Source organism: Canis lupus, chromosome 12 (assembly GCF_003254725.2).
Source record: "Canis lupus dingo isolate Sandy chromosome 12, ASM325472v2, whole genome shotgun sequence".
NCBI lineage: Eukaryota > Metazoa > Chordata > Mammalia > Carnivora > Canidae > Canis > Canis lupus.
Window position 1 is genome coordinate 12,089,018 of NC_064254.1, and position 25,707 is coordinate 12,114,724.

General features: G+C 51.8%; 4 protein-coding genes across 4 annotated transcripts in view; 1 reads left to right on the top strand and 3 right to left on the bottom strand.

The window, feature by feature from the left end:
• Positions 1 to 262: 262 nt before the first annotated feature.
• Positions 263 to 3,087, bottom strand: LRRC73 (leucine rich repeat containing 73). Its single transcript, XM_025418865.2, has 6 exons — positions 2,801 to 3,087; positions 2,024 to 2,184; positions 1,559 to 1,681; positions 1,076 to 1,176; positions 714 to 936; positions 263 to 594 (listed from the first exon to the last, which is right to left on the bottom strand). Exons 1-6 carry the CDS (start codon positions 3,070 to 3,072, stop codon positions 524 to 526), a joined length of 951 nt encoding a protein of 316 aa, XP_025274650.1. The 5' UTR covers positions 3,073 to 3,087; the 3' UTR covers positions 263 to 523.
• A 1,924-nt stretch (positions 3,088 to 5,011) lies between these two features.
• YIPF3 (Yip1 domain family member 3) lies at positions 5,012 to 9,428 on the bottom strand. The gene is made up of 9 exons (XM_025420645.3): positions 9,160 to 9,428; positions 8,340 to 8,537; positions 8,033 to 8,139; positions 6,739 to 6,784; positions 6,506 to 6,598; positions 6,217 to 6,348; positions 5,905 to 6,018; positions 5,589 to 5,712; positions 5,012 to 5,491 (listed from the first exon to the last, which is right to left on the bottom strand). The coding sequence occupies exons 1-9, from the start codon at positions 9,238 to 9,240 to the stop codon at positions 5,343 to 5,345; spliced, it is 1,044 nt and encodes a 347-aa protein (XP_025276430.2). The 5' UTR covers positions 9,241 to 9,428; the 3' UTR covers positions 5,012 to 5,342.
• Positions 9,429 to 9,464: 36 nt separating this feature from the next.
• On the top strand, positions 9,465 to 13,390 carry POLR1C (RNA polymerase I and III subunit C). Its single transcript, XM_025418866.3, has 9 exons — positions 9,465 to 9,620; positions 9,745 to 9,816; positions 11,193 to 11,300; positions 11,522 to 11,654; positions 11,931 to 12,050; positions 12,139 to 12,291; positions 12,473 to 12,622; positions 12,740 to 12,856; positions 13,016 to 13,390. The coding sequence occupies exons 1-9, from the start codon at positions 9,552 to 9,554 to the stop codon at positions 13,132 to 13,134; spliced, it is 1,041 nt and encodes a 346-aa protein (XP_025274651.1). The 5' UTR covers positions 9,465 to 9,551; the 3' UTR covers positions 13,135 to 13,390.
• Positions 13,391 to 14,183: 793 nt separating this feature from the next.
• Positions 14,184 to 25,707, bottom strand: part of XPO5 (exportin 5) — a 51,559-nt gene continuing 40,035 nt past the window's right edge. Inside the window, 13 exon segments of the mRNA XM_025418868.3 lie at positions 14,184 to 15,896; positions 16,053 to 16,064; positions 16,066 to 16,218; positions 16,417 to 16,554; positions 16,695 to 16,802; positions 17,464 to 17,546; positions 18,335 to 18,397; positions 18,990 to 19,087; positions 19,479 to 19,525; positions 20,090 to 20,187; positions 21,068 to 21,204; positions 21,911 to 22,007; positions 23,464 to 23,564. Of these exon segments, the coding sequence (XP_025274653.1) occupies positions 15,759 to 15,896; positions 16,053 to 16,064; positions 16,066 to 16,218; positions 16,417 to 16,554; positions 16,695 to 16,802; positions 17,464 to 17,546; positions 18,335 to 18,397; positions 18,990 to 19,087; positions 19,479 to 19,525; positions 20,090 to 20,187; positions 21,068 to 21,204; positions 21,911 to 22,007; positions 23,464 to 23,564 (1,273 nt within the window). The 3' untranslated portion in view covers positions 14,184 to 15,758.

The window sequence follows — 25,707 nt, forward strand, 5'->3', positions numbered from 1 at the left end:
TTGAGGTAGGATCCAGCCCAGCTCGGGAGCTGGGCTCTTTACCTTAGCTATCTATGATCCTACTGGGGGTCTGTGTAGGGGGTCATCACCCCAGAATCCCAGGTCCTACAATTTGGAGCCCTGAGCTAGACCTATTCAAGACCTTTGGGGCCAGTGGAAGCTGCCTGGAGCTTGGGCTGTGAGGTGGCACTGCCCCCTAGTGTCTAACAGTTCCGATTCCTACCCTGCTGCCAGCCCCCAGTGAGCACAGCCACACGCCAGGTTGTAGAGGTCATAAAATCTCTTCCGAGCCAGCGGGTTGCAGCCAGAGCTGCTAACAAGTCCAGAGGCTTTGCCTTGGGTTCAAGTGCCCCCAAGGCTGTTGCTTAGCTTCCAGAGCTTCCCATCGCTGCCCAGAGCTACCAGAGCCCCAGGCACCACCCCCCCATTCCCATCCCAGGCCCCAGGGCCTGACCCTGATATCCGGGCAAAGTGCTGGGGACATAGACAAAATGTAATGATGTGTAGGAGCCCAAGTGGAGGGTCACATCTCGGTCTCAGCCAACAGACTGTCACCTAGTCCTGAAGTCATGAGCACCATCTGAGAGCTGGGATCTGTGGAGGGGCAGAGGGGCAGGGACACAGAGGTGAGAGGGGGCCTAGGTGTCCACACCCACCATCCCTGGTCCCACGCCTCTTCCAGACCCGGCTCCGATCAGCCCCGGGGCTCTTACCACTGGGGCACATCCAAGAGCTGCTGCTCCTCTGGTGGGCAGCAGGCTCTCGCCCCCTCTCTCGTTCCTGGGTGTCACCAGCCCCTCCCGCCACCTCTTCCTCCTCCTCTCCCTCCGACAGGAGGTCACAGATCTGCTGCTGCAGCTCTGGGCTAATGCTGTTCTCAGCCAACACCAGGCTCCGCAAAGCCGTGGGGTAGTTTTCTACCATGTCCAGCAGGGTCTGAGGCGGAAGAGGATGAACCGTTAGGGCAACCCCCCAGACCCCAAACTGCCCCCCCACCCCCCTGGTATGTCCACAGGCACACCGGCTCACCTGCACCCCCACCTCTAGCCCGTCCACAAATGTGAAGGCTTCTCACCTGAGCTGACTGGTTGGTAAGCCCCGTGCCCTCCAAGTCTAGGACCTCTAGGGTGCGGCTGGAGGCCACAGCTACAGCCAGCATCCCTGCCACGTGGTCACCTGGGGAGGCGGCACCCATGCACACGGTCACCCGCAGTCATGAGCAGGCCCGCTGACCCTCCCCACAGCCTCCCCTGTGCCCTAACAACCTTGAACCCCACCCGCGAGCCAGCACATGCTGATACCTGGCAGGTGTTCAAAGGGGCCACCGTGAATGGTGAGTGAACGGGTGAAGCAAGCCAGGCCCAGGAGGGGTGACGGGTACTTTGATGTACCTTTTGGTCATTTGGTCCTCCAAACAGGTGGCTTCTCTACTGCCTCCCAGGTTCCCCCTCCTTTTTCCCTCCCCCGGTGAGGGGGGGTTACCATGCCAAACAATGGTCCCAAGTTCTTGGATGGGGCTGGGATGGTGAGACTCACAGGGGGCTTCCTTGAGCCTCACCCAGCGGGTTGTAGTCCAGATTGAGGACGCGGACCTGGGAGCTGTGGGCCACGGCAATCGCGAGGCGGCTCCAGCCCTTGGGGGTGATGCCAGGGTTGGCACTCAGCGTTAGCTCCTTCAAGCCTGGGCAGCAACGAAGCGAGAAACCAGGATGGAGGTGGGGCCCTCTTCAAGCCCCTCCCCTGCCCTGGATCGCTGGGGAGTCCCTGGTAGCTGAGAGACACCCTGTCCCACCACAGAGTTTAGGGACCATTAGAGACCCCTGCCTTTCCTGCCCACCACAGCCTGGATGCGTGAGTCTCCATTCTGCTTAGCCCCCAATCCTTCTCCTTCCTGAGAGGATTGAAAAACATTCTCATCCCCAGTCAGAGCCCTCAGCTCTGGGTACACAGGCCCCTGCCCCCCGCACCTAGCTTTTTCATCAAGGCCACTAGCCTGTACCCTCAGCGGAGCCCCCTTGCTCACCTGACTTGGCTCCATCTGGGGGCAGGAGGCCACAGATGAGGTTGATGGCTTCATCACCCAGCATGCAGTCCCCCAGGTCCAGAGCCACAAGGGCAGGGTGGAGGGCCAGGGCTGGGTTCAGCAAGGCCAGCCCCGCATCTGTCAGGGGGCTCCCATGCAGGCTGGCGGGCGAGACCAGAGAGCAGAGGTTACTGCGGTCACCAGCCTTATCTGTAGGGGATGGAGCCCCTTCCCTTATGTGAGCCCGAGGGTGAGCAGGGCCCTTGTCCCAGCACTTGGGAGAAGCCTTGGGAAGGGAGAAAGAAAATTCTAGATTCTAAAGGAATACAGGTAGAAGAGTCTGGTTTCTTTTCTGGGGCAGGGATTAGGATCCAGGACAGAGCAGAGAAGGTGTGTGGGAGGTGGACTGAGGCTCTTCAGCGGGCAGAGTGTAGGGGCAGGGGTCTAGGCCCCAGGAGAGTTCCTTCTTGAGACCCGCGGAGCGGTCCCCAAGTAGTCAGTGCCAGCGATTAGGTGGCGAGGTACGCGCGCCCTGCCAGGAGGGGGTGGGCATCCCATCTCATTTGGGGTGGGGCTGCGGGTGTAAAGTCGGGAGGTGAGGGATGCGCTCGGAGGGTGTCGTGGACGGGCTCGGGGAGAGGGATGAGGCAGGGGCCAGGGAGGGGAAGGCAGGCTGGTGCAGAGGCGGCTACAGGAGGGCGTGTGGAGGACCCGGCAGTGGCAGGGGGCGTGAAGAGGGGCGCGGCGCCCGGGGCCCCTTGCGAGGAGCGCACTCACAAGAGGGACTGGATGGAGCGGTTGGTCCGCAGCGCCTCCGCCAGCTGCTTGATGCGGCTGGGGCTGGACACGACGCCCAGGTTAAGGTTGAGCTGCGCCAGGGACGTGGCCCCGGCCAGGGCCCGGCAGATGCGGCCGAAGTCGCGGTCGCAGAGGCGGCAGCCGCGCAGCGAGAGCAGGCGCACGGCGTTGTCGCGCAGGCCGCGGCAGATGTCCCGCACCTCGGCGCCTGACAGCGGCTCCCCCGAAATCTGGATGGAGCTGGGCAGCATGGTACCCGCGGCCGGGCCTCCGGGGCCGGGGCGCGGGCCGCGGCCGAGGTTGGCGGGGCCGGGGCCGGGGGCGGGGCCGGGGCCGGGGCCGGGGGCGCGGGCGGAGCGGGGGCAGAGGCGGGGGCAGAGGCGGGGGCAGAGGCGCGGGCGGCGGGGCGGCGGGGCGGCGGGGGCGGCGGGGGCGGCGGCGAAGGCGAAGGCGGCGAAGGCGGGGAGCGGCGGGGGCCGGGCCGGAGGCGGCGGGCTTTGCGGAGGCGCGGAGGTCGCGGGCCGGGCTGAGACCGCGAGGCGCGGGGGCCGGGGCGGTCCGTGCCGTCCGTGTCTGGGCGACGGGCCGAGGCGCGCGGGCCGGGGGCCGGGGGCCGGGCGGGCGCTGCTTCGTGCTCGTCCTCGTTTCTCGCGGTCGCGGCGGCGGCTGCGTGGCCTCGGCTCAGGACGTGCGGGACGGGTCTTGGCTCGAGGGCCGCATCTGCTCCCTCCCTCCCTCCGGCCCGGCTCCCCTACAGCCCCGCAGGGAGAGCCCGGGGCGGGCGGGCGGGCGGGCGGCAGCTCCGGCTCCGGCTCCGGCTTCGGCTCCGGCTCCTGCGCCGGAGCGGGCGGCGGGTTCCCATGGCAACGGCCGCGTCACCGCCGCTCGCCCCGCCCCCGGCCCGGCCTAGGCCACGCGGCCCGGCTCCGCGCCCCCCCGGGTCTGGGAGCGCCGGGGCTGGGCGTGGGCTGAGGCCCGCACGAGCAGGGGCGTGGCGGGAGGACGGAGGCGCGTCACGTGGCGATGGCCCGCGAGCCTGTCCCCAGCTGCTTCTGCCCCTCCGCCTCGGGGCCAGCCCCTCGGGCACGCCCGGCCGCCCTGCTTGGAGGGCCCGCCCCCGAGACGACAGGCGGGAGTGCGGCGGGGACACCCAGCCCCGGAGGACTCCCCCGCGCGCCCCCCGCCAAGATGGCGGCCCCGCAGCGGAGGCCCCCGGGCCCGGGGCGGCGGGTTCCTCCGACAGGTGAGCTGCACGGAGGTGCAGGGTGCAGGCGGCGGACGTCCCGGGGCACTGGGTAGCCCAATTTTAAAGGGGGTGCTAGGTCCAGCCACCTGCCTTGGTGGCTGGCAGCTGGGTTAGGTGGGCTGGAACTTTCGGGAAGGGTCCGCCGCGCGGTGCGGGTAGTGCTGTTTGCACTTTGTCCACTGGTGATGGTGTGGGGTCCTCACGTAACATCGGGTCACACAGGGCAAGTGGAGGGCACGTCTTCCTTAGGCCCGTTGCTAGGAGGAAGAGATGCCCGCCCACATTTACTAGGGTAACCATTTAAAAAAAAGAATGTAAGCCTAGTGAAGGGAGGACAAAAATTCTATTTCATCAACCACCTGACAAACTCCTTAAGTGGAACAGGTTAGAGATGCACACAGGGATGGATGGTGCTACGCTTGGGGTGGTGGTGGTTTTGAAGAGTGAACAGCACTCTTCAAGGAGGAGAGCAAACTCCTAGTGATGGCTTTGTTCCTCTGGCCCCAGTATTACCAGGACACAGCCAGGTTTAACTTCAAAGGTGTTCTCTGTCAGGAAAGTTATTCCTATGCAACACCCCAGGGGCGCAAGGGCCTTGTAAGGACACAGGGTTGAATCTGGAAGTTTTTAAGCAATTGTCATTTGTCATTGTTTCATTGGTGTCCCAAGAGTGAGGACGAGCCCGCTCAAGCGGGGTGCTCTCCTCCATCAGACTTATGGTTCCTGTGCTTGAGGCCTCCCTGCTGCTCCGAGGGTGTCCCCTGCCCTCAGGGGCAGGTTCCATATTCAGTCATTGCTTTCAGTGGTAGTCTGGGCTGTCCCACCTTCATCCTGGCTGGATGAAGGTATCAAGAAGAAAACATGTGACATTATCGCCAGTGAGAGAACAGGAAAGTGTGCAGGAGGTAGGGTGGCAGGGAGGACCACTAGAATGGCAGCTGCAGTTCCAAACTTCAATCAGTATTTTAATTACCAAGTCTATATTTAGCAAGACAAGGGGAGAGATAAAGAGGAAGGAAGGAGTAGGTGGAGAGAGGGCCTCAGAGGAGCTGAGCCACTTTCTGCACTGGCTGCAGAGCCCTGCAGTCCCGGCCAGGCCTTCCTGGCCTTGTGCCCTTCAGAAGGCCCACAGGCGTCAAGGAGTTGGCTTAAGTGGCTACAGCTCTGAGGCAGCTGCAGACCCCATCAAAGAGACACACGTCATCAGTACTGTTCTTTAATCTTCCTCTGCTCCGCAGATGGGGGGATGGGGGCCAGCCAAGGGGCTCAGGTGGGTCAGTGTGATTGCAGGGTCACCGCGACAGCCTTGGCTGTGGCGTTGAGTACAGTAGCAGAGAGCCTAGCAGCAGGGAGTGCAGCAGGGATGTCTCTGGGGACCCTCTGCATGGGCGGGATATTGGGGCCCTCCAACGTGTCCAGGATCCCTGAAAGGAGAAGGACAGAAGGTGAGCAAGAGTTGGCTGGGCCCTGCCCAGGGAGGCTGTTCCCTTCCCCCGAAGCCCAGGCCCTCCTGTCACTCACCCTCCACCACCTTGTGGTAGGCAAAATGCAGATACAGCAGGAAGAGCATGTGCAGGGCAGCCAGGGTGCCACAGAGAAGCAGCCGCTGAGTGGGGCCCACAGTCCTGGACACCAGCACTGCCACCTAGGGCCACAGAGGTACAGCTCAGAGGACCTAGATGCAGCGTGGAGAAGACAGTCCTACCCACAGGAGAATTACCTTTGGGCTCTTCCCACCCATTCAGAGCCCTTTGTGGGGTTTAGCCCAAGCTCCGGCCTGTCTTCCCGAACTCTCTGGGAGGTCAGCCCACCCCTGGCAGCCTTTTGCCCAGCTTACCATGCGGAGGGTTGAAAGCCCACCCACCAGCAACCAGAAGAGGTAGAAGAGGGCATGGAGGTGGATATTATAGGTGATGAACAGGACAATGCAGTGCCCAAAGAGGCCGTAGCCCTAGGAAACAAAACGGCGGAGAGGAAAATCGCTCAGGCTGGGCTGACCTTTGATCTCTCACAAGGACCCTGAGAAAGAAATGATCTGCTGGCCAGCTCATCCCATTCCAGCCCCTGCGGCCCCAAGACAGAGGCAGACTGAGGCCTAGCTATTCTTTTTAAAGACTACCCTTGCCCACCACCATGCTGGACTCCTTACCAGCAGTGCCAGCATCTGGAGCATGGTGATCTGGGCGTTGCACAGGTAGGCGAGGAAGTAAATGAAGGACGAGACACCCAGCCAGTAGCCGAAGCAGGTGCCAATGGCTGTGCCCATCAGGGTGCCCTCCCGCTGTGGGGTGAAGGCTCTGCTTAGTCCTGGGAGGCCTCTAGTCTCAGCCTCACCCAGGGCTTCCCTCAGGGGCTGCTTCTACCTCACTCCACCAACCTCTCCTTGGGTAGCTTTCGACTTAGGTCAGCCACCCCCCAAAGTCCTTTGTCCTGCTTACGATAATGGTGTCAGATGTCTTCATCCCATGGAGGAGGATGGCAACCAGCGTGAAGACCAGCATGAGAGGTCCATAGAGTTCACCTGCAATTTTCTGTCAACATAGCAACTCACTCAGGCTGGAGGGTTCAATGGCTCTTCTTGTTTGTGTCTTCCTGGGATTTGCCTGGTGGCCCCACCCTCTGCCCTCATGCCTCCCCCAGCTCCTCCAAACATGCTACCTTGGGTATTCACCTGGGGGAAGCTGACCATCTTGACAGGGATCATGGACTCCAGGAGCCTGGGAGAGGAGAGGAGAGATGAGAGCCAAGGCAGCACTAGGCTATGAGGTTCTGGAGGGTCTGAATCTTATTCATCTCTAACTCCAGAGAACATGCTAGATGGTAAAGGAGAAGAGAGTAAAGACAGACCAGGAATGAGAAAACAATTTCCTTGTCGCTAAAAATGCGTCCAGGAAGGACAGGCTTCTGATACCCTGCTGACACACAGCAGCAATATGGAGACCTCGGAGAGTGCACCTGGGCCTTGAGAGAGGGCTTGACAATTTACCTATTTGACCTGCTCCCCTTTAAAAGGCCAACCTCAGCAGAGAATGCCCAGAATTCAGGGCTGTGATGGAGAAGCCCTGGAAAGTTTAAAAGGAAAGTTTTACTGAAGGCAGTAGGTCTCCTGCCTCTTTCTGCTTACCATTCCTCAGAGCACCGCTGAGCATTTTCTTGAAAAACATCTTTGATGTGGGATGAAAACTCACTTCTCCCTACTTTCAAGAATTAAGTGGCCAGTTCCTATTAATACCTTGAATTTTGGTTGGATCCTCTTTCTTTTGGGAAACCTGCCCTGTTCCACCCTCTAGCCTCCTCTGGGTCAGGTGTCCTTCCTGTGTGTCCCAACATAGCGAATGAGTGGTGTATTGTAATTGCACTTGAGGGCAAAGCTCCCATCTTATCTTCACCCTCTGTCTTCAGTGAGACAAAACCACTACAGTGCCCAGCACAGAGCAAATGCTCAATGATAGCTGCTAAGTGGTACTGGGTGTCTGATGGGCACTGCTTAAGTTAAAGGACAAAGAACCAAGCCAAAATTAGATCCACTTCTTGAAAAGTCATTCAACAACTATGTACCGATATTCTGGCTCAGAGACTGTTCCGGTGCTGGGAATAAAAAAAATAAAAATAAAACAGAGCTTGTTTTTGAGGCGGTCTCTGGGGAGCCAGCCCCAGGAATAAAAAAGCATAGCACTGCTGAGGTGTTATCTGTTAAAGGAAAGCACAGAGTTCTCTAGGATCACCAGCAGAGGACAGAGTGGGGATGGGGTTGAGGAATAGGGAAGAGGAAGCAACATTTGAGCTGGCTGTTGAGAGAAGAATAGTTTGCTGGATGAAGAAGAGGAGGAAGGCAATGTGTTATCACTATGTCCTGTTCTGTGACTGGTAAGAGGTATGGTGTAGCTGGAGTACAGGTGCAGTGATGAGGGCTGGGTATCTGGTTGTAGTTTGGATGAAGGACTAGATATGAGAAGGATCCTCACCTGCTTCGCACCTGGGCTGGCTCCACATCGAAATAGGGTCTCAGGATGTCGATGTTGGCATACAAGCTGAAGGCCCTGGAGGCTTGTCTCTTCCCTGCCTGCCACATCTGCAGTAAGGAAGACGGAGTGAAGTGGGTAGGTACTGCGAGAGGTTCTTGGCCATAGTCCCTGTCGCTCACTTTCTATTGGCCTTCTACACAGTTCTAATGGGTTAGGCGACATGGGGGTGAACTTTAACATCAACTCCAGCACTTGGGGGCCTTCCTAAGTATACTTTTCCACCTGCTAGGGATCCAATCCTGCTTACCTGATCTGCCACTTGCCGGCTCAGCTGTCCCTTAAAGCCCTTCATGCCCAGGAACTCCCCATCCTCTTCTTCAGCAGCAGCTGCATCAGCATCTACTTCTTCTTCACGCAGGCGCTGATGCAGTTCACCCATATCCTCAAAGCTGGAGCCTGAGGTATCATCCATGTTCTCCATGTCAATCACAGCTGAGCCCCCACCCTGTGAAGACAATGGCTTCTAGAGTGCAGGCCCTTTCTGTTCCATCCGCGGGTCCTCCTCCGTTCCTCCCAGGATTTGGGACTTTGTTCTTCCACTGCTGGGGATATGGCTTGGAATCACCATAGATCATACCACTCTCTTCCCCTCATCTGCTCTCAGAATCCTTGGTTGTCTGGCTCTCTTTTCTAGCCTGGGAAACCTACCCCCTGTCTTGCATATATGTCTTTCTTCTACCTTCCCTATCAAATCCTCAGAGGGCTGCAAAAGTGCCCGTTTTGTCTTTTCCAATCCCCAAACAAGGCTGTGCACACAGCATGGTTTTAGCCAGCGCCGGTGAATACCGCCCACTCCCTCGCCATGCCTGGCCCCGATCGACCAACAAACTTGTCTCGAAAGCAAGAGCAGGCAGGCCCAGAGGCACGAGGCCCTCTGGCTGGAGCACCAGTCTGGACCTTTGAGGTCAGCACCAGTCCCACTACCTTCCGTGTACACCAAGAGCCAAAGGAGAGGACAAGTGTTGCAAATGGAGCAGACTTCCAAGCTCCCAGGGAGAGTCCCCGCGACGCTTCAGGACGGCTGCCGGCCCTGCGGCTGCCGGCAGCCGGAGCCCTGGGGCGATTACCTGGATGTTTTCTTCGAACCCTCCCCATTCCGGGCCGGCCCCGCTTCGGGCGCCGCCAGCCGGCGCCGCCGTAGTTGCCATGTCCCTCGAGGGCTCCCGTCGCTGAAGCCCGCGCTAGTCCCGCGCGCGGAGGAGGAGTGGGAGAGACGTGGGCCTGAAGGAGGGAGATGTCTAGGGGCGAAAAAGAGCGGTGGGTTCAGCCGGAACGCAAAAAGGAGAAACCCGGATGTTTGGCCCAAACCGACTTCCGGAAGCTGGGGACGTGGACGGAGGCTGCACAGAATCTCGCGATATTTAACATCCCGGGAGGCGGTGCGTTGCCATGGAGACGAAGGAGGGCGACTGGGACGCGCGCGCCAGTTTGCTGCCCTAGTCACGTGGAGGGGTAGAAGATGGCGGCCGCCCAGGCGGTGCAAGAGATGCGGACCCGCGTGGTTCTAGGGGAGTTCGGGGTTCGCAATGTAAGCCCGTGGCCTTGAACTCGGCAAGAGAAATGAGAGTGGAACAGGAGGGATGAGTTGGGATCGGAGTTGGGGCGGGTTTGCCCTACCTGCCCCTTCGCAGACTCGTCTCTCTTTGGTCTAGGTTCATACCACCGACTTTCCCGGTAACTATTCCGGCTATGATGATGCCTGGGACCAAGACCGCTTCGAGAAGGTAGGTGGGGCTGGAGAGGGTATTGGGAACGGATCGTGTGATCTGAGCGGCCTGTGCTTTGGAAACTGCCCGTGGGATTCGCTGCGTTCATAAAACGTTTATTGAGCAATATGCTAGGCCCTCCGTGTACATGGTCTGTGCCCTGTTCGTCGAACAAGATGTTTAATCTTGTTGAAGAGCACGCATAAATGACTCCAGTATGATGTAAAGGTGGTTGGTAGCGATAAGAAAGGACAGTCGTGACTAGGGTGACCCCTGAGGGGCACTTAATCTGGAACGGAAAGCGGGGCAGCGGTATGGAAGATTTCCTTCCTGCAGGAGATGACATCTGAATTGAGCCCTGAACGATGAGTAAAATCTGAGAAAGGGTAAGGGTGAAGGTGGGGGGACGAAGACTAGAAGCTACATTATAAAGGCTTTGTGAACTGTGTTCCAAGAACGTCCAGTTTATTATTGCTAGAATGTAAAGTCGGGCAGCATGAGTGCTAGGCAAGATTGAAGTGCATCTTAGACACTGTAGGTGATAGGGGAAGTTTTGAAGAGCTCTGAGCCAGATGTGATCTGATTTGCATCCTTAACTGTTGGGAAAGATCATAGAGGGTAGTCAGATTTGTGACAGAATTGCATAGAGGAGCTGAGGTTGAAGGTATGAACTAAAATGATAATCAGGAAAGTAGAGCAAAAAGGAGACATGATAAATTTGGTGACTGTTTTGATGTGGGCTGTGAGGAGGGAGTATAAAATAACCTACCTTGAGGAACTGCTTTAATGGATGGTGGTGCCATTTACTGATGAAAAATAGGTCTGGGGAAGGGGAATGATGCTGCATTGTTTCCTGAATGTGAGGTCTAGCAGGCCAGTAAAATGTGTGTTTGAAAGGAGATGAGAAGTGAGAATTTGGGAGTTTTCTGTATATATAGTTGTTAAACCCATGAGCGTGATTGAGGTCACTTTGGAGAGAGATAAAAATCCAGAAAATAGTGACTTTATGGAGTGGGTAGGAGATAGTGAATTTAGAAGGATTCATTGGAGGAGAAAGAAGCAGAAGATTGGTGCTCAGAAACCAAGGCAGAGTTGGAAAATGGAGGGATTCTATCAATGCCCGATGGAGGAGTCTAGTAAGAAAGGACAGAGTAGAATGGTCTCTGTGGGTGGTCTGGTTGGAGGATTTAAATGAATAGAGGATACAAATGGGAACTTTTCAAGAAGTTCATGAAGAATTGGGGGAGAAGGGAACAGCTATGAGGTACATCTGGCCAAAGGGAGGTTCTTGGGTGAGTGGGAACATTGTTGCTGGGGCTGGGGGATATCCAGAGTGGACGGTATTGATTCCACAGAGGCCAAGGCTTCATTTAGTGCATTTTCTGTCCCTGTAGAATTTCCGTGTGGATGTAGTGCACATGGATGAAAACTCATTGGAGTTCGACATGGTGGGAATTGATGCAGCCATTGCCAATGCTTTTCGACGCATTTTATTAGCTGAGGTATTTATTGGTGGGCATGGTGGCAGGGACGGAGTTGGGTGGAAACTGAGCCATCACCTTACTTGGAGAATTCTTAGGTTGCTCCTTTCATTTTCCTGAGCATTCCTCCTGAACTTTTCATCAGGTGTTTTTCTGGGAATAGGGCCCCCTGTGTCAGGAAGTAGGAGTAAATAGGGAGTCTGTAGGGTCTCTGTAGATGAATGATTTTATTTTTTGGGCAGGTGCCAACCATGGCTGTGGAAAAGGTCCTGGTGTACAACAACACATCCATTGTCCAGGATGAGATCCTTGCTCATCGCTTGGGGCTTATTCCCATTCATGCTGATCCTCGTCTTTTTGAGTATCGGAACCAAGGTCAGCGCTTGAGAAAACGAAATTGTGGCAAAATGGGAACAGCTGTCTCCTAAAGTAGATTCTAGAGGATCTACTGCCTACGTTCAAATCCTGGCTTGATTACTGTGACCATGAGCAAATCACTAATGTTTTGGTACATCAGTTCTGATCTGTGTGAACACTTGCCCTGGTCTTCTGAAATTGGAAATTTGTCCGAGGAGTAAATGAGAAGTGTAGATTAATGCACTCAAATACTCAGTCGTTCTTTAAGAGCTGCCACTTTCATCCTTTGTTCAGGGGATGATGAAGGCACAGAGATAGATACTCTGCAGTTTCGGCTTCAAGTCAGGTGCACACGGAACCCCCATGCTGCTAAAGATTCCTCTGACCCCAATGAACTCTATGTGAACCACAAAGGTGAGTGGTGGTATGGTGAGTAGGAAGGCCCACCTCTTGATGGGTACTAGTTTTAAGGACTGAGGTTTTCCTGATGTGCTTTCTCCAGTGTACTCCAGGCACATGACATGGGTGCCCCTGGGGAATCAGGCTGACCTCTTCCCAGAGGGCACGATCAGACCCGTGCATGATGATATCCTCATTGCTCAGCTGAGGCCTGGCCAGGAGATTGACCTACTCATGCACTGTGTCAAGGGCATTGGTAAGAAACCTGTGGGTTGCCCAGGGCGGGAGGGTAGTTTGAGGACAGCGGGGGGGCAGGGTGTGACTAAGGGGCTGAGGTGAGATGTCCTAACAGGCAGAAAGCCAGTGGGCCTCTGCCATTAGGGGCTTTTTGAACGTCAAGAAGGGTTTCCCCACAGTCTCTGATATCTACCCTCCAGGAAAAGATCATGCCAAGTTTTCACCTGTGGCAACAGCCAGTTACAGGCTCCTGCCAGACATCACCCTGCTTGAGCCCGTGGAAGGGGATGCAGCGGAGGAGCTGAGCCGATGCTTCTCACCTGGTGTCATTGAGGTGCAGGAAGTCCAAGGTAGGACATTTGGGATGCCATGTGTTCAGGTCAGGAGTTAAAGTATGTTTTCTGCGAAGGGAGCAGAAATAAAAAGCTTCGGGCCTAGTTATTTAGAACAGGGTTTGTTTTCATTAGGTAAAAAGGTGGCCAGAGTGGCCAATCCCCGGCTAGATACCTTCAGCAGGGAAGTGTTCCGGAAGGAGAAGCTGAAGAAGGTTGTCCGCCTTGCGCGGGTTCGAGACCATTACATCTGTGAGTATCTGGTCAGGCAGAGGGTGGGGTGGGGCGGGTCAGGTCAGTTCTGTGGCACTGCAGTTTCCTTGCAGAGTCCAGGTGTGGATTCTATAGCACTGTAGCGCAGGAGCTGGTATACAGCCCCTACCTGGGCTAATGTGTGTCTCTGCCTCCCAGTCTCTGTCGAGTCAACAGGGGTGTTACCACCAGATGTGCTAGTGAGTGAAGCCATCAAGGTGCTGATGGGGAAGTGCCGACGGTTCTTGGATGAACTGGATGCAGTTCAGATGGACTGAGGTTTCCACCGGACTTACTGGCATGGCTGGCCTCGGATGCTCCTGAGCCAAGCTGAAGATCTTGGGTCCTGACCTGACCTCACAGGCCTGCTAGAGTCTGGTGTGACTGGAGATCCTGGGTTTTCTGGGATAGTTCCAGTCTTATTTTCAGTCAGTAGGTTTTGCTAAATGTGCCACAAAATGTGACCTCATGCCTTTGTAAGGCCTTAATGTAAATAAATTCACATCCAAATAAAGATCCTCTTGTCAGAGACTACTACCTGAGTTTTAGCCCTCAAATATGGAGCCTCACCTCAAAAGAGGCTTGGCATTATTTAGCCCTTAGGAACATCGGGTTCTGGGGATACTGCAGGTTAGGGCCAAGTCCCTCTGAAGCCTTGAGGTGTGCCAAAGTTGAGGTGGTTCCTGGGGGGGTGGGGGGGGGGACGGACACTCAGCTAAACCCGAAAAAGTATGTGCCACTTAACCTATTATCAGAGGAAGTTTTTGAGGAAAAAGCGTGGTTCACAGCTGTCCAGTCACACTGGGTGGGTGCCTGGCTGACTCAGATTGTAAATTCAAGCCTCACATTGGATGATATAGAGATTACTTAAAAATAAAATCTTGGGATCCCTGGGTGGCGCAGCGGTTTGGCGCCTGCCTTTGGCCCAGGGCGCGATCCTGGAGACCCGGGATCAAATCCCACATCGGGCTCCTGGTGCATGGAGCCTGCTTCTCCCTCTGCCTATGTCTCTGCCTCTCTATCATAAAAAAAAAAAAAAAAAAAAAAAAATCTTAAAAAAACCTCACACAAGGAACAGCAGGACTGTTCCCTTTGGACAGTCCCTTGGAGTCTGGTCCAACGGCTACAGAGAACACTTGGGAGAAGGTATGGGCTACCTGGTCTAGGTCTGTCAGAGATAGCAATCTTTTTCTGGTTGTCATACTGTTTGAGAAAGCTTGATATAGCAGGTCCATCAGTCACAGTCCTTTGTGTCCAGTCCCCTCAGCAGGATGCTCAGGAGCAGTGACACCAGATGTCACTGGTTTGAAAAAGGCAGATGGGGCCCTTTCTGTATGAAACTTGAGATCTTTACTGACATGCAGATGTGCTTTAGAGTTAATGTTTCTACAAAAAGGTTCTATAAACAATAGAAAACTTATAGCATGAAGTCACAGGATGTTAAAAATATTACAGCACAATAAATACAACTATGCCCTCCACAGCCCCAACCACAGACAGGGGTAGGCAGCCATCAAGTCTGGAGGGAAGCCTACTCTGACATGGCTTTCACAGCTGACAGGAAGCAGCCCAAAGCACCACTCAGTAAGCAGGCATGAGGCAAATCTGTGCCATAGAAACAGCTACACAGGACCCCAAAGTCCTATTTCCCAACCAGGTTCACTTCTCCCACCCTGCCCGGGTGCCACCAGCTCACAGCCGTAGCTTGAGCCCAAGCTATTCCACTCAGTCCTTTCTGAAACCCTCATGTCAGTGGACTACACCGATGACAGGCCTCTCTGTACAGAACACAGACACACGCTATATGCAATAAGCTGGTCTACAGTCAGCAGTGACCTGAAGGCTAGGGTCCTGCATTCATGTCCCCTCTGCTTACAGGGCCATTCAGTGACCTTTAGAACAGAGTGGAGCCTCACAATACAGGTTGTGATAGGAAGGCATATTTTTTTCTTTTGGAAATGGTCCATGAGAGAAGTGATCAGGGACCTGAAAGACCATGAGATTTTTGAAGGCACCTGGACCCAACTAGTCCGAGAAGAGACCAGTGGCTTTGCTAGCTGCTTGTTACAGACATAGCTTAGCTGGCCTGCATTATCCTCAGATGCCAGTGGCATCACATGACACTAGATAGGGTACTGTGGCTCTTATGCCTGAGTGGACCCTGGGGGCTGGGGAAACCACGCTGAGGGATTGCGCATGGAATATGTGTGACCTCTAAGGGGATGTCAGAAAGCACTCCAGATCCTGGCCCAGCCCTGGTCCCCGATGGGACTATACTTGACACTGTGCCCAGAGCTTGGCAGCAGCCTGTACCATAGATCCCATCAGGTAACCAGATTCTTGCTCAAACAGAGAGGGAACTGGCTAAATTCAGTTCAGCACTCAGCACCTGACCCAGACATGCCCCGGGGTACAGGGAAGGTCTTCTCCCAGTCTAGCAGTAAGGGGGCTCAGTGGGACTTGCAGCAGCCCAGGAGCAACTCTGGAGCAAGCAGTGAGGACCGAGCCCTTATGTAAGCCCAGCTGGTTGCAGTGTTGGGTGTTAGCACCCCTAGTTACCACTCTACACAGGTGTATGGCTACATGGGTGTGGGAGGGCTTGGGGAGTAGGGCCAGTCTGCTCTAGCTTTTCTTTCTTGGAAAGTTGAAACTCCAAGTAGAATGGGAGATACCTGGAAGATCTAGACGGAATGGTGTGAGCACGAACTCCCTTTCTTGATACCTTAGATTTCGTTACCTCTGCCCTGCACCGGGGCCCCTCTCTCCAGCTCCAGACCTGGATCTCTCTCCAGGCTGACAGTGGTACAAAGTGAGGTGGCAGTGGAGAGGGGCCTAGAGATTAGCTACGAAGGGGAAGAAGAGATGACAATAAAGGCCGAGGAAGAATGCCCAAAAGTTTGATTCAGGGTTCAAAGATGGTGGCCAGGCCGCCCTCCTCGTTGTCCAGCACCTCTGTCTCCAGCATTGGCTTAGTTTTTTTGAAAAGTGAGGGAAGATTCTTAATGTGAACTTCTTTTCGGAACTGTTCTCCCAAGGGTTTCTGTGGAAGACAAATGAGAAGAATTGATGCTGGGCCCTGAGTAGTGGATTGTCTGAAAGACAACTACAGCTGGTGTCTGGTCTGCCAGGACACATGGTCTAAGACCACAGGGTGGGTCAAGCTGGCTGGGAGCACAAAGGAAGGCATGTGACCTACCCCGATGCAGCCAGGCAATGAGGCGTTTGAATTGGTCCTTCCGGCGCTTGTCAGCCACTTTCTGTAGAGTGGGGTTCAACAGCTTGCAATCAAACTGGTCTAGAGAGTCCTTCTGTATGTCAGGGATCTGCTCCATCACAGCTCTTATCTCCAGGTACCTGGGACGCTGTGGAGTGGAGATATATAAAACCACTCACTGGTGCAGGCTGGGGCCCGCCACCTTTCCCATCCCCCACCACACTCATCTCTTCAGGCCACACTAGCAACCTGGCAGCTTCCTACTTTCATTATGGCCCAACTGCCTGGGAGCAGGCCCCTGGGGATGAAGCTGCAGCCAACCCTGCCTCCATGCTGTCTGACTCACCAGTGCCTCGTATATCTGGAAGGCCAGGTGGACCAAGGAAGCCATGCAGCCATCGTGTTGCCCGTGCGTCTGTAAGCCCTTCAGCACACTGGTGAAAAGCCACGTAACAGCATCTGCGAGCAGTGTCCCTGACAGCACCTGGGGACACAGCTGTGCTCAGGGCCAAAGGGGCACCCTCTGAAAGCCCCAGCAACCTGATTCTTCCAACTGATTCAGTCAGTCCTCATGAACCCAGGCTTACATAAGGGGTGAGGAGAAGAAGGGGTGAATAACCATACTTGTTTGAGCAGAGGCCAGCAGAGCTGGGTGGTCGTCCTCTGGCAGGACAGAGTATCCTTCCAGGCAAGGGAATTGAAGGCTGTAATTAATAGCGCCGTACAAACATCCTAGTGGGAAAGGATGAAGGGTTACAATGAGAAAATGAACACAATTTTCTTTGTAGGCCTATGCATGAGGGGATAGTGTTTTCATAGATAAATAGTAACATGATAAAAAAGCTACTAAAGACAAGCTTATTTCTTCTCTCTGTACATCAGGCAGTCAAGGGATCCCTGGATGGCGCAGCGGTTTGGCGCCTGCCTTTGGCCCAGGGCGCGATCCTGGAGACTCGGGATCGAATCCCACATCAGGCTCCCGGTGCATGGAGCCTGCTTGTGTCTCTGCCTCTCTCTCTCTCTCTCTCTCTGTGACTATCATAAATAAATTAAAAAAATAAAAAATAAAAAAAATAAAAAAAAAGAAGAAAAAACAATCCACATAGAAGAGAAAACCTATGTATAAGGAGACAAGCTTAGGCCTGGGGGACTGGGGTGGTGCTGAATACCACAATGTGCCTGTATGTTTTTCTGAAAGCCTTTGCCCAGGCTGGCATGGAAGACACCTTGACCTTTCCCACTCTTTTCTGGGGGCTTTAGGAACCAGGAAGTTTTAACCCATATAAAGCAGCATTATCCCAAAGAATTCTATGACGGTATCAGAGATTCAGAAAAGTGGATGCTGGTGCCATACCAGGAAAGCAGAAAAACCTCAGCTTCCCCTTCCACCCACCTCATGCTTCATTAGACATTTGCCCAGGTCTGTGAGCTCCGCCATGGTTGAGGGGGTTACCTCTGTGGCCATCATCTCATCATCTGAAAGCAGAGAGCAGAATGTTAAGCTCCATCCTGTCAGAACAGAGAAGAGTATCCTATTCTGATGGCAGCCCACCGGGTAAGGGAAAGCTAAGTATTCTGGGCTGACTGGTAGATGAATAGTCCTGGGACGGCCCACCAGCAGCCTGAAAGGGTGTAGAAGCTCCTGCCCATGGCAGGTCTAGAGATGCCTCTGGCTGTACATTTGAAAAATAGTGAGAAATGAGATTCTCTGAATAGTTACTTAAAAAGCTACAAACACTAAGGATCTTTTGTGGCTGAAGTATTTGAAGACCCCACTGTAGCAGGCACTGACCTAGTTACTGGGGATATTACCAGGAATAGGGCAAAGTCCCTTCCCTGATGGAAGTTGACATCCTAGTGAGGAAGACAGATAACAAATGAGCAAATGAAATAAAACAATGTCAGGCAATGACAAGTGCTATGAAGAAAAACAGAGCAAAAGAAGAATCCAGAGTGGCTGGGGTTGCCAGTTTTTCTAAGTTGGCCATATAAGACCTTTCAGAGGTAACATGTGAATGAGGCAAGGGAACAGGCCATGGATATAGCTGGGAGAAAAATTATACCGGTAGAAGAAACAGTAAGTACGAAGGCTCATATGGAACTGTGCTGGAGGAATACAGCAAGAGAGAAGCTAGGTGCACATCTCACCCACCCGAGACTGCTACGGAAATGGTTTCTACGTGAAACTGACCAGGCTACAGAGGGACAATATTTAGGAGTCTTAGGGCAGACCTCCGGAGGGTCACACAATAGGGCTCACTTACCATCTCCATCTGTAGGGGGAGCAGTACCATGGTCAGCACTTTTCTTTGAAACACAGCACACCGCTAAAGCAAGAAAGTGGGGTTACTGGGCTTATTGCCACCAGACAACAGCCGCCTCTGGCTAATAAATCCCAAATGGTCTTCCGGGCAGCTGAAGATGGGGGAAAGTAGAGCACTGTCCAGGCACAAAATCACCTTCACCAGCAGAAACAGAGGTGTTTGACCAGCCTGCTCTGGTCCCTGTTTAAGTTCATACAATTAACTAGAGGGAAATTATAGACTTCTCTGAGAGTAAGTGACCAAGAGGGGATGGCTGATACATCCTTGGTCTACTATGGATCTCAATCAAATAAAATGACCAAACAAGAAAAAAGAAAATTAGCCACCTTCATGTCCAAGTTTTAAAAACTTTCCCTGTTTTGACAAAATTAGGATGTTACTCCTACCACCAATCCAAATTTCTCCTGCTATTTTAGACCATTCCCTCATATTCTGATCTTACAATATAGTTTGCAATTCACAGAATGTCCTTAAGTTGATTTAATTATTTCTTAATTGATCTGTCAGTATTGCTGTCAACATGTCTTAATGCGGTTGGGCGAGTTCTGTTTCCAGAAAAAGTCTTTATTACCCCTACTTCCCACATGCCACTTACTGATTAGGTCCATGACTTCTCGGGTTAACATCCTCACCAGTTGTTCCTCTAACATCTCTTGAGACTCTGGGTTTTCATCTGCAGTGTCATCTTCTCCACTGCAGAAAAACACAGGGCCAACTTCCAATGGCAGTGCAAAAGAGCGAAGGACAAGGAACACAGTGACCCTAACCAGACTCTCTGTGCTCACTTCCTTCTTCTGGCTTCCTTTGGTCTACATTCCACACAAATGTTGAGAACAGGACAGCAGTGATCCACTGAAGCAGACATTACTACTTGACTATATCCAGTTGGCTAGAGGTACTAGATCAAAATCCAAAGTCAGTAAGGATGTCTCAGCATCCTCCTAAGGCATCCCCTATAAAGGCTTGACCAGAGTATGCTTAACAGTCACAGACAAGCAATCTACCATCTAGGCTGAGAACGACTATAACCCACTGCTTTTTAGCCCCGAATGGGAACACTTCCAAGAGAAGAGATGCTCCTTACCATAGCAGGCTCCTCTGATTGATGACTTGCCATTTCTGGGAAAGCCTCTGGGAAAACAAAAGGGAAATAAATGCTAACAGTGGGGAGGACGTTGGAATAGATAGTAGATAGTCCACTTCATGATTAAAATCAGCTGAGGAGGATTCCAAGTCTCAACAACAGAGCCTTGGGAGACCCCACAAGGTTAAACAGCCAGATGTGGTTCCTATAACCTCTCCCATGCCCATGACGAGGACAGGGTATTCTATGCTTGGAAAAAAAAATCAACAATACTGTAGAATTCCCAGATCTCGCTAGACCCTCCTCATTCTTCACCCAGCTGATCCTCCTGCTTTAATCCCAGTCAGAGCAACAGACCCAGGGGAAGCACTCTCCTGACCACCTCTCCTCAACAGGAGGCTGAGAACAGAACTGGAGGCCTGCAAATCTTCACAGGCAACTGAAGCAGTCTAGTTCTCAGGGGCTGCTCAACCCAGAGCCTGCTGGGGTGGCACCGCTGCATGGCCATCTGGACAGGGCCAGGAGATAACACTTCTGGGAACTGCCTTGCAAGACTTGTGAGAGGCCAACCTAAGGGTCATCTTTGCTACTCTCTCTGACCAATCTCTTACCATGTGGAGGTAGGTGAAAAGAGGTCCAAGGATTGGAGACACCAGGGCTTCATAGTGCTCCGGGGGACAGAAGAGCACCAGAGGCTTCACAAAGACCCATGGCGCAGTGGGTTAAGAAGTTTTAGCACACGAGCACATACCCCTCTCATTCTAATGCACCCCTCTCCTGCCAGGCAGCAGGTGACGCCCTTCGGCACAGTCAACCCCCAAAGGAACTGCAAGATGCCAAGGACATTCTGTGTCAATAGGCAAAACTCTTCAAGCTCTTTTCCACAGACCCCACGCTGCTGAGGAATGGATATCAGGCTGCACATTACAGGCACTTATTTGCCAGGAAAAAAAAAAAGAGGAGGGACACTTTCGTAACCAACTCCTCTTTATCATTCTCCTTATAACTTCAGGGAAGAAAGATACTTTCAAAAACATTAAAAAAAAAAAAAAGTCCAAATGAGAATGAAGTATGGGGAAGCACCCGACAGGATGTAGAAAGGAGATTAAAAAAAAAAAAAAAAAAAAAAGAGCTTTATCTTTCATATTTCCAAGAAGTGGGGCAATCAAGATTTAGCTCTAAGGAGAACGCTTTCAAGAACCCCCCGGGGCTGCCTTCCTGCTTTTCCTGCTGTTTATGCCAATCTTCTTGTCCGTTTTTTTTTTTTTTTTTTAAGTTTATGATAGTCACAGAGAGAGAGAGAGAGGCAGAGACACAGGCAGAGGGAGAAGCAGGCTCCATGCACCGGGAGCCTGATGTGGGATTCGATCCCAGGTCTCCAGGATCGCGCCCTGGGCCAAAGGCAGGCGCCAAACCGCTGCGCCACCCAGGGATCCCTTCTTGTCCGTTTAATGTAGTTTATCACACACTTAGATAAATGATTCCATCCATTCCACACTGCTCAGCTCTGCCTCCTCTGGTGCCCGAGAGTGATTCCTGTCTTCCATCTTCTGGCCCTTTGGGTTATCTAGGGACTTTGGAAAGGATATGAAGCATGGGTCTGAGTCGGTAGTCAGGAATATTGTTCAGGTTGACAAAGGCCGAGCTGAGGAGCTGAGTAGCAAGGTGCTCCACGGTATAGAAGTCCTGCTGCATTGAAGGACCTGCCTTCCCTAGGATATGGAAGCTGGAAGGGAGAATCACGGCCAGTGACAAATCCCACATTTGCTCCTGCAAGCCCCGAATGCCCCAGGAATTTCTAGTCTACACTAAGATTTCTCAGCTAGAAAACCAGTTGTATTTGGTTCATAAGAGAACATCGGCTTAATCAGCAAAACACCCCTCACCCATTTAAGGGAACTTGATAGATTTAGCATCTTGTTAAACACAGATCAATAGTAGCCTTCATTACTTCCTAAGTAGTATGGATTTATAATGAAGAGTCTCTCTCTTTTTTTGGGGGGGAGGGGAGCTGGCTTGGCTGAACAGAGCACTGGGGAGTGACAATGCCTGGGGTGTTGTGGGCTTTGGGAGGGCCAGTTACCTCCCCATCCTACAACCAGGACCCAAAGACAAAGTCTGGCTAGGATGGTGAGGATTCTGATAAAATGCAGCCCCACCCACGGTATCTTATACTGTGGTCTCAGCATTTTATGCACTGGGAACAGACAAGTTAGGCGTAAGATCTCAAGTCATGGCTTGGACCAAGACATGTATGACAATTATAAAAAAGCAAAGATAAGAAAGCCAGCCAATTCATTTTGGTGTGACACTAGAATCATGGTTTCCTGTCAAATTTTTGCCTCACCTTTCCTGCACACTAGAATTCTACATCAGAAGTCCTATTCATGGCATTCCTATACAAAAGAATAGAAATAGCAACGGTTCCTTACCAGTTTTCATAGAGGGTGCAGAAGAAACGCTGCATTCTTTCCAAGACTGTTTTGTAGACAGGAGAGTCATTCAGTTCCAAGAGAGGTTGAGGTAAGCCTAAGAGAAAGATGGGTCAGGAACATGCTATCCTGCTCTCAAGGCTCTTAACCTGCCAACACCCTATGGCAGGCAGATATGGTTGGGGAGTGAGGGTGAGAAATGCTGTAAATGCAAAGCAGCTGGCCTAATATTCCACCAGAAGGAGGTGCCAAGAGCTCCCCTCGAGGTGACTGCTACAACATGGTTTTGGTGAGGAAAGTGGTAAGCTATTTAAGTGCCCAGGACTTCAGAGTATACCTGGGCACTCCAACTTTTTGCCTGGGTTTCTCCCAATGGGACCTGTACCAAAACACACGATGACAGCTCAAGATGATCTCTCAATAAAGCACCGGGTGCTTTAAAGACATATTGTGGGCGCTGTGACAGTGAGCCAGCAGAAAGCTTCAGAGATGGGCACAAGGTTTAGACAACTTGGATGTCTCTAGTTCTAACTTCTAACCACTGCCTTGCTCTCTTGTGTTCCAGCCATGAGTCATTCCTCTCTATTCCTGCACGCCTCAGGATCTTGAACCTGCCATTCTGTTTGCCCAGAATGCTCAACATCTCTTGCCTCCAACCTGATGAGGTCCTTCCTATCTATCCTTCGATGAGGTCCTTCCTATCTATCCTTCAAGTCTCCACTAGGAGGCAGTCTTCTGACTCCTCTCTAAGAAGGATGAGGTCTTCCAATAAACACATGACCACTTTCCTTCCCAGTATATATCACACGACTGCATAGTTAATTATTAACGGCAAAAATGAGTTAAAGCAACATGCAAATCAAGGTAACAACTGGGAAACGTGGTTTAGAATCCATTCTTTTTTTTTTTTAATTTTTATTTATTTATTTACTTATGTATGATAGTCACAGAGAGAGAGAGAGAGGCAGAGACACAGGCAGAGGGAGAAGCAGGCTCCATGCACCGGGAGCCCGATGTGGGATTCGATCCCGGGTCTCCAGGATCGCGCCCTGGGCCAAAGACAGGCGCTAAACCGCTGTGCCACTCAGGGATCCCCTAGAATCCATTCTTTAAAAAATTTTAACATATATAATAATTTGCTAATTAAAGCTATTGGAGCTTAGCTGTTTTTAAAGATTTATCAAGATCTTACCTGACTTAACACTTTTTTTCACATGTGAAAGCAGGAAAGTATGCTAATATCCTTCAGGTCAAAAAACCATGGTTTATTTATAATCTAAAGGCTCTGACACATACCAATACCTGGAGGGGTTAACACAGGGGGAGAGGTAGGTGGCAGAGGGGAGAAACTGCCTCTGAAGATCTCTGTATGCTAAGATAATGAAGTAAATGCACTTGTTCCTAGAGACCCTGCTGGAACTCCATACAAAAACAGGTGGTTGAGGTCATGCCAGGTGAGAAGGAGATGACCACCCAGGCTCACTGATGCTGCAGGCTGAGTCCATTAGAGGTAAGGTAAACATCAAGAAAAGAAAAAAGATTAGATTTCTTACCTAAAATTGCAGATTTCTCCACTTCAAGCATATCCAGAGCCTTTGTGAAAGGCTCTGCCATCTTGGCTAGCATTTCTGGTGCATATAAAGTATTATGAGTTCTGCAAGAAAAATAAGGATGCTATGTGAACTTTTCCTAGTCTGCAGAAGGAAAGAATGGGTTCCATCCCGTAACTCAGTGATACTACACTTCCACATAGATGGATCTCCCTGTCAACACTACTCCCGCAGGGGAAAGAAAATAAGGTATAAATATTTAAATGTTTCCCTAGAAACGGGAATAGACTATTTGGTTGTATGGCATTCAACACCTAAAAGTGATCAAGATGAGAAGTCAAATCCTGAGACAGATGGATGATAGCACAGCCTGAAGCCAGAAAAGGAAATTCTTTTATTATTTTTTAAAAAGATTTTATTTATTTATTCATGAGAGACACACAGAGGCAGAGACACAGGAAGAGGGAGGGAAAGTAGGCTCCATGCAGAGAGCCCAATGCGGGAATTGATCCCAAGACTCCAGGATCATGACCTGAGCCAAAGGCAGACGCTCAACTGTTGAGCCACCCAGGCGTCCCTTTTTTCTTTTTTTAAAGATTTATTTTAAAGGAGGAAGTGGGGGGGGGGGGGGAGGAGAGAGAGCGAGAGAGCCTGCTCGTGAATGCAAGTGGGAGGAAGGGCAGAGGGGGAGAGAGAGAATCCCAGGCAGACTGTAAGCTGAGTGAAGGGCCCAACCAGGGGCTCCATTTCATGACCCTGAGATCATAACCTGAGCAGAAACCAAGAATCAGATACTTCACTGACTAAGCCACCCACATGCCCAGGGAAATTTTTTTAAACCCGAGACAATGCTCAGGCACTCCCAGTTTGCAGACTCCTGGTGAGATAGGAGGAAATGTCAGAGGCACTGTGCTTTCACAGGCAACAACAATGGAGTAGGTAATGAAATGCCCTCATTTTTTCAGATGTTTGGTCTTTACTCTGAGAACCTGGACCTGACAATGCTTTGACAATTGTTTCTGCCTCCTGGAAGAACAATCACAGTTCCCAACAGAAGACTGAAATGACTTACCTGAGCAGTTGCTGGCTGTGTATGACTAAGGAGCAGTGACTGTGGACCTAAGCTACCGGCCAAACACAGCTGTCTACTCCTATTAGCACAGCAATGGCACCACCAAACAATCTATAGCCAAAGGGCCTATCTTATTTTTCTTTTAAAAGTTTTTTTTTTTAAAGATTTTATTTATTTATTCATGAGATACAGAGAGAGGGACAGAGACACAGGCAGAGGGAGAAGCAAGCTCCCTGCAAGGAGCCTGATGTGGGACTTGATCCCAGGACCCCAGGATCACGATCTGAGCCAAAGGCAGACGCTCAATCACTGAGTCATCCAGGTGCCCCTTCTTTTAAAAGTTAATGATAAAACATTTCAAACATAGAGGAAATCACAGAATATGACAGACATTAGCAGGGTTAAATATTTAAGATGCACTCTGAACAGATCATTTTAGACATCCTTATTTATATTTAATAAACACTCAACATCGCTTTTTGTATTTAAACATGTATACACAGTACAATCATTTAAATTAACTCCAGCTTATCTCCCCACCTCCCTGAGAGCTAATAAGTTTGTCTATGTGTGAGAATTTCTCTATGATGGACAGAAACATGCAGAACTACTGGATACTGGTGCTTTGCAACTCATGTGCTACAAATATTTTCTCCTCATCTGTGGCCTGACTTGCTTATACTGTTATTTCCAATAGGCTTTATGCCCTCTGCTATTTTTCCATTGTGGTAAAATACATATAACATAAAATTTAACATTTTTAAGTACAGTTCAGGGGTACTAAATATACTGTTGTGCAACCACCACTACTATCTATCCCATTTTTGCCTTATAAAAGTGAAACTTGGGACACCTGGGTGGCTCAGTGGTTGAGCGTCTGCTTTCGGCTCAGGGGCTGATTCCAGGGTCCTAGGATTGAGTCCTGCTTCGGGCTCCCCGCAAGCAGCCTGCTTCTCCCTTTGTGTCTCTGCCTCTTTGTGTCGCTCTTGAATAAATAATTAAAATCTTAAAAAACTAAAGAAATAAGTGAAACTCCATACCTATTAAACAGTATCTCCCCATTCCTCCCTCCTCCAGCTCCTGGCAACCACCGCTATACTGTCTATGATTTTGACCACACTCGGCATCTTGGTAAGTAGAATCATACAGGCTTTATCCTTCTGTGACCACTTATT

Bases quoted from the DNA above. Each gene is read 5' to 3' on its own strand.
- POLR1C (XM_025418866.3), top strand. From the start codon at position 9,552: ATGGCGGCCGCCCAGGCGGTGCAAGAGATGCGGACCCGCGTGGTTCTA. The intron at 11,655-11,930 runs GTCAGCGCTTGA...TCCTTTGTTCAG, and splicing joins TTTTGAGTATCGGAACCAAG to GGGATGATGAAGGCACAGAG. The intron at 12,292-12,472 runs GTAAGAAACCTG...TCTACCCTCCAG, and splicing joins GCACTGTGTCAAGGGCATTG to GAAAAGATCATGCCAAGTTT.
- LRRC73 (XM_025418865.2), bottom strand. From the start codon at position 3,072: ATGCTGCCCAGCTCCATCCAGATTTCGGGGGAGCCGCTGTCAGGCGCC. The intron at 1,177-1,558 runs GTGAGGCTCAAG...CCGCCTCCCCAG, and splicing joins TCTGGACTACAACCCGCTGG to GTGACCACGTGGCAGGGATG. The intron at 595-713 runs GTAAGAGCCCCG...GCCCCTCCACAG, and splicing joins CTCTTGGATGTGCCCCAGTG to ATCCCAGCTCTCAGATGGTG.
- YIPF3 (XM_025420645.3), bottom strand. From the start codon at position 9,240: ATGGCAACTACGGCGGCGCCGGCTGGCGGCGCCCGAAGCGGGGCCGGC. The intron at 8,140-8,339 runs GTAAGCAGGATT...TCCTTACTGCAG, and splicing joins GCCGGCAAGTGGCAGATCAG to ATGTGGCAGGCAGGGAAGAG. The intron at 5,492-5,588 runs GTGAGTGACAGG...TTCTCCTTTCAG, and splicing joins CTACCACAAGGTGGTGGAGG to GGATCCTGGACACGTTGGAG.